We start from the raw sequence: 12,454 nt of genomic DNA, 5'->3' as shown, positions 1-12,454 counted from the left end.
AAGGCTTAAGCTGGAGCTAAGAGCATTGCATCTTAAGTGGTATTCTGATGCTTTTGTGTCAGATACATAGTTTGACAAGATTAGGTCGAAGCTGAGCATGTCTGATTTTGTATTGGGTTTGGAATAATTTACACTTCTTTTGATGTCCTCCGTGTGAATATCTTAAACTTCTTTTAAAGCTCAGTCCTGTACAGGCAAAGCCTTTTTTGTCTTTAAATCCCAATTACACCTTCAGTGCTTAGAGCATTTGAATAATACATGTGACGCACACTGCCCAGTGGTAAATTTAATCTTAAAGGGACAAAGTAACTTGAGCAAGGTAAAACTGTGGAAGTTAATTGCTAAAATGCTGAACCCCATGAAAGAGTTTGCATTAGTCCAGTCTTAAGTTCAGAGAATGTTAACACTCTACATAAGTGTAAACTCGCCTTTCTAAAACAAAACATACAAGCATTCCAGGTAAGGTTGCGTCAATACTTTGTGCAGTGGAATTAATGGTTGTTGCAGTGCACTGGAAATACATAAAATTCCAATATCATAGTTTTGAATGGGTGTAAAAATGCTTTTGTGGGGTCAGAATTAATTGTTCTAAAGCAAAGATTGCATAGGCTTTCTGTTGCTCATATTTATTTAACCTTAACCAGCATGGAGCCCTTTTGCCTTTATTGACCTATTTATCCTTAATTGGCCCTCAAGGATAATATGGCCTACTTCAGCCATCTGTGGTTAAGTCTAAATGAGTCCTCAAAGTTGTCCTTCTTCAAACAGTCCTTCAAAAAGCATCTATATGTGGCTGAAAAAAAATTACACTATTGTTTTTTTCCATTTAAAAAATTAAAACCCTTCCTTAAACGCTTTTATTTCAGTTAATTTTACACGCTGAAAGGAGCTGGCAAGCATTAACTTTGTCTTTTAATCATTATTTCTTTTACCTGTAGAAACATATCAAAGCCATTCTTATTTTAGTCCATGGAGTTCCTTGGTGGGATAAATCTTGTGAAGTTACCATAAAGCAAGGCTAGTGAGTACTAGAGAAAGGAAATCATCGCATGTGATACAAGCAGATGTCCAGGCTCAGGCAGATGATGATGCCTGGACACTTCAGTTCTTATTTTTAACACTGGCTACATTCCCTCAGCTTGCCCCTAACAGCATAAGGTTTTTGGAGCAGAAAGAATGTCAGCATATATGATGGAATATAGCCAGCATTACCATAGTACAATCAGTCATGCTTATTTTAAGGAGGAATTAGCTTGAAAGTGGCAGAGAGGCTGATTTGAGGACATAGAGTAACATAGGAGATAAGGAGGAGCTATAGGGACCCACAAGGAAGATACTGATGCCCTTATCTCTGAAGCTCAGTAGGAAGGGGAAAGAGAAATGTGACTGTCTATGCTATATAACCTACTTGCATAAATTCTTTAAAATAGATAAGATGTGTACTGGTTCTGCTGTTTGGCCAGGGAACACAAGCTTTGCTTGAGTCAGAAATGCCTCAAGTAAACATGTTTGGATTAATATCTCTCAGTTCCAAGAGACCTACTGCTGTGAAAGATAAAGGCCTTTGGTTGCTTAAGAGCAGCTCTCCTGGTTGTCAGTGAGTTGTCACTCACATCATCAACAGTATGTCTCTGATACTAGCCCATCATCCTTGCAGGTTCTTGCTTTGCAGCAGGTGCAGTGAGCTGGTGCTGCCACAGTCTTCTAGTGACTGAAGGATTTTCAGAGCAGGGTAAGGCTGCTTGTAACCACACATGACTTTCTGGACTACAATCATGAAGTTTGGATGAGTTTTCCAAAGTTCTGAATTATTATCAGCCCCTTAAACAAAGCTCTTCAAAATTGCTTTCATTATTTTGTTTCCTGTTTATCTAGCCTTTAACATCTCCGGTCACTTGCACAACATCATGAATTCCCTTCTCTTTGCTCACAAAGCTTCCCAAGGCATTTTCATGGCGCTGCTCTTCCAAACTCTAATTCTGCTCATCTCATTATAATCACTGGCCTATCATGTTTTCATTTATGCCACCTCACAACGCGATAAAAATTCTTGTTTGCCGATTTGATGTGACATCCTAAAATATGATTTTTTGTATCTGACTATTCATCTATCCCCAGAAAATTGGCATACAGTATGAGTGTTTTCAGACATACCTGGACCATGAACTAATAACAACTGAGACCAAAAGTAAGTGTAATGGGAAAGGGAAGAGAGAAAGTGGATAATATTTAGGAAGAGATAGCTACAATATGGAGAAAGAAGGAAAAAGAAAGTGTGTAGTGGAGGAAGGGGAAACATAATTTTTTTTATCTGGACCTTATCTAATTATGACTTGAACTGGTTCAGCTCCAATGCAAAAGCTCAGATTTTCTTCATTTTCTGTGCAGTTTATCTGTTTCTCTGAAGGGAACCATCAACACCAAAGAGAGAAGGTCCAAATACTGTGTTTTGAAGGTGTATTTTTTAAAAGTCCATCTATTCAGAGGATTATAATATAATAAAATAATTAAAAAGGTAGAATAGTATGCACATTGCATTCATAGTGATTTAGTTGCTTCTGTCTTTTTTTTTTGGGGGGGGGGGTGGGGGGGTGGGGGGTGCTAGGCAGAGCAGTTTCAAAATCAAACACGAATATCAATGAGAGATGGTGCCTCCTGGCTTACAGGTTGTGCTCCTGCTGTGGAGCATCACAGCATCAGCTGTGCTGGGTGAACTGCCTGTTACTGCCAGGAGCTTTATATATAGAGACAGTATTTTTCACTTGGTATTCAGTGATTTTGGCCAGACCACTAGAGGCTGCACTTGCATAGCAGCACTTCCGACTGTCTCGTTTTCAGTTTCTTTTGCTGCAATTCCTTCTCCTTTTCCTATATTTCTTCATGAACAATGGTCAACTTAATTTGAGTTGGGCTTTTTTCTTTCCATGGCTAAAGTTCATCTCAAATTAGTCAAATATAACTAATTCTTCTAGCTCATTAGCCTTTTGATGAAGCACAGTACAGGCACTCACTAGTTAAACACAGTAAAGAGTAGGTAACAAGTTTTATCCCCAGTTCCAGAGATTTGGATACAATAGGTGCAGTGCAGTGACTTCCACACCATCAAGCACCAGCTTTAAATTCAGCACTTCTGGAAGCCAGAGGTAAGCCTGTTCCTTGAACCTCTGCTCTATGGATGGTTCTCCAAGGAGATCAGGAGAAATGGGCATGTTCTCCCAGCTCTGCTTCCTGCATTAGCTGACTTCTTCAGGGTTTTCAGCTGGCGAAATACAGGTTACAAAAATTAAAGACAAAAATATATTACTAATTGCATCTGAATTTATGCAGAAGTTGTTAATCATTGCATCCCAAATTCTGTCCCAAATGCAGTGTGACAGTGTGCTCATCATTCCTGATTTTTCTCACAAGTGTTGCTGGAATAAGAACTAACAGCTCATAGGCTGGTTACACACCTCAGCTGAAAGTAATCTGAGGTGAGATGCCAGTTTGAATGGGAGCCAAAATGTCATGCCAGTTTGCTTTAGGGTCTTGGGAGGTCTGCTGGGGTAGCCAAAGGCCTTCATTTGAGTGCTTGTAAATATTTTATGTTCATAAGTGTTACCCTTGTTAGGAACACTTCTGTTCTCAGTTGTGTGCAATATTGTCTGACTTCAGGCAGTCATGCATCTACACTTGTGGCAGAATTTGGCACCAAACTGCTATTTTCTGTCTAACCAATTAAGTGTCATGACAACATCATGCAATTGTATTCACAGCATCTTTTGGGAATGTTTTCATTCTCTTGCTTTTCTTGGTGGATTGTTCCTTTGCCACTGATATCTCAATACCAATGCAAACCTCAAATTTTCTGTCATAAAGATAGAAAATACAATTTTAAAATTTGCTGTTCATAGGATGGCTTAGGTTGGAAGGGACCTTAGAGATCATCTGCTCCTACCTCCCTGCCATGGGCAGGGATGCCTCTCAATTAGATTCAGCTGCTCAAGGCCTCATCCAACCTGGCTTTAAACCCTCCCAGGAAGGAAGCATCCACAATCTCCCTGGGCAGCCTATTCCAGAGTCCCACCACCCTCATACCAAAGAACTTCTTCCTAAGATCTGGTTTGAACCTACTCTCCCTCCACTTAAAACCATTCTCTCTTGTCCTGTGGATAGACATCCTCATAACAAGAGGACACATCCTCATAACAAGAGGACACAGTCTCAGGCTGCGTCAGGGGAGGTTTAGGCTGGAGGTTAGGAGGAAGTTTTACACAGAGAGAGTGATTGCCCACTGGAATGGGCTGCCTGAGGAGGTGGTGGGGTCGCCGTCGCTGGGGGTGTTCAGGGCGAGGCTTGACAGGATGCTTGGTTGCATGGTTTAGTTGATTGGGTGGTGTTGGATGATAGGTTGGACACGATCTCGAAGGTCTCTTCCAACCTGGTTAATTCTATTCTATTCTATTCTATAAAAAGTCCCCCTCCAACCTTCCTGTAGGGTCCTTTCAGGTATTGGAAAGCAGCTATAAAGTCTTCTCTTCTCTAGGCTGAACAACCCCAGCTCTCTCAGCCTGTCCTCATAGCAGAGGCGTTACAGCCCTTGGATCATATTTGTAAAGCAAGCGCAGTTAGTGGAAAGGTCTTGGGTGGTTAAAGACATTATGGTTTGTACATTTACACTTCAAATTTTGGATATCATTTGTAACATTGCTGTCACAAAGGATTATAACTTCCTCCCCCCCCAGGTTATTCTTCAGTTGATTGCTTTTAAGTACTAATTTAAGTGCACATTTCTGGAAAACACATAAGTAAGGTCTGATCTAGCATATTGTAGTGTGATGGTTTAGCCCACTGCACCAACAGGAAAAATGCTCAGCTGAGCTCAGCCAGAGAAGCGAATGAAGCTGTATTTTACAAGCAATGATGGAATGCAATGAATATATACAAAATATACAGTATTTACAGTATTATACAAGAATTTACAAAAAGGAAACAACACAGAAATTCCCCTTGGAGGAGAATTCCACCTCAGGTTCCCCCCAACCTCTCTTCCACCCCTCTCCCTCTAGTTAATTGGAACAAAAGGAGAAAAAGGAGAAATATGTTAGGGAAATTTCAGTTAGCTCAAAGCTTTGTTAAGAAGTTAGTTTTTCTTATCTGAGGGTTCGCTAGATAAAAGGCCTTTCTGTCCAAGGTCAGCAAGCATTCCAGCCAAGAGACAGAAGATGGAGAGACTGAGAACAGAATGTAAGATTGTAAAATTGCATTCCACTCATCTACCAATGAAATTCATTTAGAATTATCTACCTTTTGTTTTCCTTTTTATACCCAAACATTCAACTAGAGAATTTTGCAGTTATCCTTTCTTAAAGGCACAACCTAAACTGTGACATAGCAGCAACATTACAAAGCAGTATTCAGCTTATATGCTCTTTTAAAACCTACAGGCTCACTTGGTAATTGAAACTAGAAGGTTCGTTGTCCAACACAGAGCTCAAATCATGTGCTTGTAGTTCATTTCCAGCTCCTGCCATCTCTCAGCTGATTTAATCAGACACTTGATTTTAGAGTGAGGCTGGGTATTATGGGCTATAAGAACCTGTGGTACCTGGAGCTTCAGAGTATGATAGATCCTCTTATTTCCATCATTTACTCTCTTCTTAGAGACTGGTTCCAAATGTTAAGAAGTCCTTAATCTTACTCTGACTTTGAATAGTAAGAAAGAAGTTGTCATAAGGTCAAAATACTTAGAAATCAATCAAATACAAAAATTTTTTCATTATGGTTATCCTACACAAGGGCACAAGGAGGGAGGATGTGGGACAAGGCTATGGCAGGTGAATTGTTCCTGCCGTTTTACATGCTGGGAAACCACAGTAAAACCGGTGGGTTGCTGTACTGGAGATTCTTATCTTGATTTGTCAGTACTAATAATGTCATGATCTTCATGATACTATCTGTCTGTCTTCTAGAGCATATAAATTCCACTAAGGAGATGACTTTTCGCTGTTTTCATTCTGTGCTAGAGCATTACAGGTTTAATGTGAAACACTGACGGTTGAGAAAGTTTTTGTCTCTCTCTCAACCCACCAAGAAGTCATTCGTAGCAGGAGAGATGGAAAAATAGTGGCTCAGATTCAATCAGTTGAAATGCCTCTGAAAATGTAGCATCCACATTTTCTCTTGGGAAACATTAACCTAACTAGTTGGTACCAATAGGCTGTTCCTAAGCAAAGTAATAGAGAATGATAGCTGTTTATTACCTTAGCTTATTTGTTGACGACTGAATAGAGGATGACTTCTGACTTCAAAGAGTGATAGCTGCTGGAAGCATTTTTGTCACTGGAGGCACGATAGGAATGCTTGGTGTTCACAGTGTTCATAACCACTCTGCTCAGGCTACCAGACTGTCTCCTTTTATATGCTGAACTTGTTTGTAATCTAGATTGTCTTATTCTGCACTGGATACAACTCTATTTTTGAGATTTGATTTATTTTAGTTTTTGAAGAATTCACTCACACAACCCTTGTGGCATGCTCAAGTATAAACCTGACAGCTGTATGGACAGGAGAGGCAACACCATCCCTAAGATGTCACCACCCCTTGCATGTGGTATGGTAGTATAGCAAATTATGGGTCAGTGGGCCAGTTCCATAGTCCTTCCTACACAGGCCTACATCTTGCATGCCAGAAAAGATCAGGATTTGTGAGTAGCCTGAGACCCCACATCTGTTCAAGCAGTGTGCTTATCACTGATGTGCACTGGGGGTCAGAGATGAGCTACAGAGGGTGAGTGAACTTTAAGAATGGGTGGCACTAGGGATGTAAAGACAGCTTCAGCTATTTCTACTGCAGATTGCTGTAGACTTTGCCTGAATGCTCTGCTCAAAACAGCAATTCTTCAATGAATATTACCAAAGCCATATTATCAGAATAGCTGTTCAGCCACTGAGACCAAGAATTTCTAGTCAGCCTGTGTGAATAGACAAAGGTAGTCAAGGTAGTGAATAATCCTGAGTGTAACATAAACCAACTGTTTAATAATAAGGCTTTAAGACTGAAATTCACATGTATTCAACTGCATTTATTTAACCTACAATGCTGTGCAGCATTTCAAACATGCAGCACTTCAGTATTGTTGAGTTTGTGATGAACCTGTAGATTTGCTTTATTTTTGTCTGTAGTAGAGTGTCATGTATATGAGCAGTTTTCATACTGCAGTGTAGAAGCTATAGGAACTTATTTGTATAGCAGTTGTCGCCACCCATACCTTGGAGAAATGCATGGATCTTTCAGATGATGACTATGTAATTGGTTCCACACACCCCAGAGGGAACTCTCTTTCTACAGTCCTATGTACTGTAAGCTTTCCCACCCTTTCCCCAGGTGCATGAGCTCATAAGCATTGCAAACAAGAGGGAGATGTCTCCATAATCTGAAGCTGAGGAGTCACTGAGTGGAAAATTCAGTTCCTGCTCGACACTGTATGTAGAAAAGTCAGTGCTTGTTGGGCAGGTATTTCAATCTCACTTTCCCACCTTCTACAAACAGTGGTTCCCCAAGATGGAGGGAGGGGACTGAGCAGAAAGTCTGTCCTCTGCTGCATTTTATCCTGTCCTCTGTGGTCCCTGTTCCCCTTACCCTGCTTTCTACCTTTCTGACCTCACCTTTGTGAGTGTGCCAGACATATTTCCTGCAAAGTAGGAATGGTTTCTCTGCCATTCTAAATATGTTCTGTTCTTTGTGCTGGTGAGCAAACAGAAGAACAAAGCTTATCTCATGATGTGTTGGGTTGGGGTTTTTTTGTGTTTGTGTGTGTTAGGAGGGAAACAAAGGAAGGAAACACTAAATCTGGATTACAAGCTTACATAAATTAAGTTTCAGAAAGTACACCGGATACAAGATAATGCATTAAAGAAAACAGGTTGTAAAGGAAATGCCAATTAATAGACAGGTGATTCTGCTAAGATTGTCTGCTCTTTGTCACTCTAAGCATTGATTTCCAGTCACTTACAAGTTTGCCAAAGTTTCTGTACATTCATGAGGTCTCACCTAAGGTTTTGTGTTAAAGTTCAGCCAAAATAGCTGAGTTGTTCCCAAAAAGTCAGGGAACGTATCCACATGCTTTTCCAATATTGAAACAGTTGGAGAAGTTCAAGTGTCTCCATCCTTTGGTCAAGGACTTAAGACTGAGAAGAATGATGGCCTTTGCGTCAAGGAGGTACCTTGAGAAAAATCTGGCTAAATCCTATGTCATAGATGCTCAGCAGCTACTCAAGTCCATTGTGAAAAATGGCCCACTTCATCCTGGGGCAGAGCAGGGGCTTCTCTGTGGATGCAGAATGATCTTTCCAGCAGGAGCAGGGAATTCATTCTGCCCCTGTAGTCCACACTGGTTAGGCCACACCTTGAGTCCTGTGTCCAGTTCTGGGCCCCTCAGTTTAGGGAAGAGGTTGAGTTGCTGGAACATGTCCAGAGAAGGGCAATGAGGCTGGTGAGGGGTTTAGAGCACAAGCCCTATGAGGAGAGGCTGAGGCAGCTGGGGTTGCTTAGCCTGGAGAGGAGGAGGCTCAGAGGAGACCTTATTGCTGTCTACAACTACCTGGAGGGTGGTTGGAGCCCGGTGGGGTTTGGTCGCTTCTCCCAGGCAAGCAGCATCAGAACAAGAGGACACAGTTTCAAGCTGTGCCAGGGGAGGTTTAGGCTGGATGTTAAGAAGAAGTGACTGGCCGTTGGAATGGGCTGCCCAGGGAGGTGGTGGAGTCACCATCACTGGAGGTGATTAAGAAGAGACTGGATGAGGCACTTGGTGCCATGGTTTAGTTGATTAGATAGTGTTGGATGATAGATTGGACTTGATCTCGAAGGTCTTTTCCAGACTGGTTAGTTCTAATTCTAAGCCCCCCTGGAGCCAGGTCTGGTGACAGGGCTGTGAACATGATGACTGTCTTGTGGGCTGTGAGTGTTACCTGTTGACAAGCAGGCAGTGCAGGGAAGCTGCCTGACTCACTGGCAGAACCAGATCCAAGGGAAGTGTCAACCCTGGGGGAAGATACTGAAAGGTTGATCAGGATGTAGACTGGGGGAAACTCAGCCTGGAGGATGAGGAGACTGATTTTCATAAAGGGGTGGGGTGAGAACCAATTGGATCATTTGTCCTGACAGTATTTAAAATAAAATAAAAGCTCAAGACTTTTTGAGCTGTTCTTGGTACAGCTCGAATGAGCAGCAACAAATGAGAATAGTTAGCGGTATGAATGGGAGACAAATGGAGGAGGTGGTGACAAGTTTGTTGGAGTGATACAGAGGCATGAGAAGATTCATGAGGCAGAAGCCCAAATGCTTTACTCTCAAGCAAACTGAAGGCAGAGGGGGAACATGGAGACAAAAATCACTATTTGGAGGGAATGTAATAAATACGGCTGAGGGAAAGAGGGACAGCTGGCACTACCAGTGAAATCAGGAGCCAAAGGACAATGGAATACCCGTGTGTTGCCAAAGCAGCATTCATCCTGTGCACTACAAGAGAGGGGGGGGTCTTCCAGAGTGTCTTGTACCTACATGCATAAGTGTGTATGGCAGCAAAGGGAGGTCAGTAGAGCAAGGGGGCACTGGCAAGCAGACCTGTTTTCAATATTTACTTTTCTTGAATACGTGACTTTAATGCCTTCATTATGTCCTCAACTTAGTTGTACACAATGGTTAGCTCAGTTTGTTGCTTCCTGCCTACAACTTGCTGGAGCTGGATCCCGAACGACCGTTTGCAACATAGCATTGTTGTCCAAATAACAAATACTTCCTCCCTTGTGATTGGTTCAGAACAGAGCCATTTTCTTTTTCTTTTTTTTTCCCCAAGCAATCTATATTAGTGAAGTGTTAATTATCTCAGGTCAGGTGCTCAAGACTTTGCCACTGGATCTGTTCTAGTCAGCAGTGAGGAATCCTGGCTTTTATGTCTGAGTCTGGGAGAGGGCTGCATTCTGGATCATGCAACCACCTGACATATTTCATCCCTCGATTTGACACAGTGGAAAAAGAAGGCTGGCTAAAGACATCCTTTGGGCTGTCTCAGAGGTGTGCTTTCCTCTTGTCATCTCTTCCACTTAAGTAAGCTTTGTCTTTTTTTTTTTCCTAGCAGAATAATATTAAGCTCTACTTATTGCTGAGTGTTGAGGCAGATGATCAGCTCTGAGGAAGTGCCATCTAGATCTTTGGGATCCCAGCTGAACCTGTCTTTCTCCATGTTCCTCAAGTTAGAAATCTGACTGATGCTCTGTCAGGGGCTTTAATTTTATTCCTTTTATGCAGAAATGTCAATAGTTTCTTGGATTATGATACAGATGTTTTATTTATGTGCACTGGGATCTGAGATTATGCTTCCATTGAGAAAGCATGCAGAAGTTTCAGTACTCCTGGGAACTTTTACTGAGCAGAGAAAATAGCTTTTTAAAAGTCTTAATATTCTTCAAAATCCACACAAACTGCTGTGGGAACAGCTATAGTACCTTTCTGACTCCATCCACATTTAGGCTACGTGACCCAGGAGGTTTGGTTTGCTACCTGATTATTTTGGAGCATGGTTGTTCTTAGAATTTTGTTTTGCTCAGTCAGTAAAGGTTAAAATGGTGGGAACTTCAAATGGGGAACAGGAAGATGCTAAAACCTGCTCTCTCTCCTCTTGCCCTTCTGATAGAGAAGGAAAAGGGAAAGCTTTAGTTAATCGTGTAGTGGGAAGCATATTGCTCATATAGCCCTATTTTTCTGCAAGTGTTACTCGGATGTTAGTTTTTCAGTTTTGTCCTATCCCAGAGGCAGGAAGCACGCACTGAATGTGGCCAGTAAGGAGTTGTTTCTGATAGTCTTCTATGTTAAAATGACTGCTCAGCTTCCTTTGAAAGAAAGCAAGTGCTCCTTTGCATATCTTATGATGAATGTTCCTCCCCAAATACTTAGTCTGTCAGTTTGAAAGATGTTACAGTTTGTAAAAGACAGGGGATAGACTGTGAGTCATTTAAATTCCATCATCTTGAAGAATAGCTTAAGATTACACATTTGGGTACCTCTGTTCTTCCTTCTCAACATCCTCTTATTGTTATGCTACCAACATAATCTTGTAAAGTGAAGCTGCTGTTTCCATGATTCAGCAATCCTGAATAAGGGATGCCGATGTTCTGTTGCATTGATTTTTGTATTGTCTTTTAAGGTACGTTGATAAAACATCAATTCTAAATGTCACACGTTGCAGACAGCAGGCCTTGCAGTAAGTGATTATCCAGACTGAAATTACAGCACGTGTATTAAAAATGCCCAACCATATGAGAAAATAACAAATCTGAGCCAGCCTGCCTTGTATCGCCTGTCGTTTCCATTTTGATTGTGATTGGCTGGCAATGGCTGCTGCTGGCATTGCACAATTGGCTTAGATGGAGAATTACAAAACAGGAGCCGATCCCTTGATTGGGACATCGTAGCACATGCAGCTGAGCACAGGCAAAAAAAAAGAAAGGTCACCAGTACACAAGGATTTGAGCAGAATCTCTCTCACAGATGTTTCCATTCCGGAGAGGAGCATCTGATCTCATTTTTCTCATCTACGGCTCATGGCGTTTAAACGCTGTAGGCATTTTTTGTTGCAGTGAATGTAAAAATGCACCTGGGAGCACGTTTGCAACCTGGAGGCATATGAGAACTTCAGATATGTGGAGTAATATCATGGAATGATCAGAAGGATCTGCAATTTTAAGGAGTATTAAATATCACTAAGGAGGAAGAAATTCAAGCAGAAGGTTAAAACCCTACGCAAAAGGAAAACAACTTTGTTTTGATCCCAAAATGATACTGAAAACATCATGAAGGAGGGATTATATCAGCAACAAAACAATGGAGAAGCAAAAGGGTTTATTTTCCTCTGAAATTCTGTCAAGGAGTGTAAAAAACTATAAAATCTTCTATGAAAAAGAATTATTTTAATATGGTTTGAAGCTCTTGTGGAACATACTTCAGACTGCTGCTTCAGACTGCTGCATCTTTTTGATGGTGTATGCTCTGTCTTTAAGGTGTTTAGATGAAGAAGATTCTGCACAAAAACATCAAGCTTTTCTTCTTTTTTTTTTATAATATAGTCTTTTCCTGGGGGGGTGGGAGCTGTGAGTGAGAGAACTAAAGGGATTTAACTTGTTTTTTTAACTAAACATTCCCTTTTTCTTCTTTCTTCCTCCAAACTTAGTTTACGAGATGCTGGAATTGGATTTATTCTTGTCATAGATCGCAGGCAGGACAAATGGACCTCTGTGAAAGCATCCATACTGCGGATAGCAGTGAGTACTGTTTTAAATTAACTCCTTAGAAGGATTTTCTATGTTGAATATTCCTCTTATGATCAGAAAACTAGCAAGTATTCTTCAACAAAATGTTATCTGGTAGGTGAACATTAAAAGGATTCAATTTTTCTTCATCTTAGCTGACTGGGTGTCT

General features: G+C 41.2%; 1 protein-coding gene across 12 annotated transcripts in view; it reads left to right on the top strand.

Moving 5' to 3' along the window:
• Window positions 1-12,454, top strand: part of MCF2L (MCF.2 cell line derived transforming sequence like) — a 196,749-nt gene that overhangs the window by 137,161 nt on the left and 47,134 nt on the right. For 10 of the 12 annotated variants that reach the window (XR_008462328.1, XR_008462329.1, XM_054162839.1 and 7 more), the window contains one exon: window positions 12,207-12,297. Coding sequence is in view for 10 of the 12 variants with exons in the window: in XM_054162839.1 (XP_054018814.1) it covers window positions 12,207-12,297 (91 nt within the window). In the remaining 2 variants the exon portion in view is untranslated. Of the gene's footprint in view, window positions 1-9,875; window positions 10,055-11,937; window positions 12,037-12,206; window positions 12,298-12,454 lie in introns of those variants that run through there. The other 2 variants (XM_054162846.1, XM_054162847.1) reach the window with 2 other exon arrangements.

The sequence above is a fragment of the Dryobates pubescens genome, chromosome 7 (genome assembly GCF_014839835.1).
Source record: "Dryobates pubescens isolate bDryPub1 chromosome 7, bDryPub1.pri, whole genome shotgun sequence".
Taxonomy (NCBI): domain Eukaryota; kingdom Metazoa; phylum Chordata; class Aves; order Piciformes; family Picidae; genus Dryobates; species Dryobates pubescens.
The sequence above is the reverse complement of the archived record's forward strand: the minus strand, read 5'-3'. Positions and strand labels throughout refer to the sequence as shown.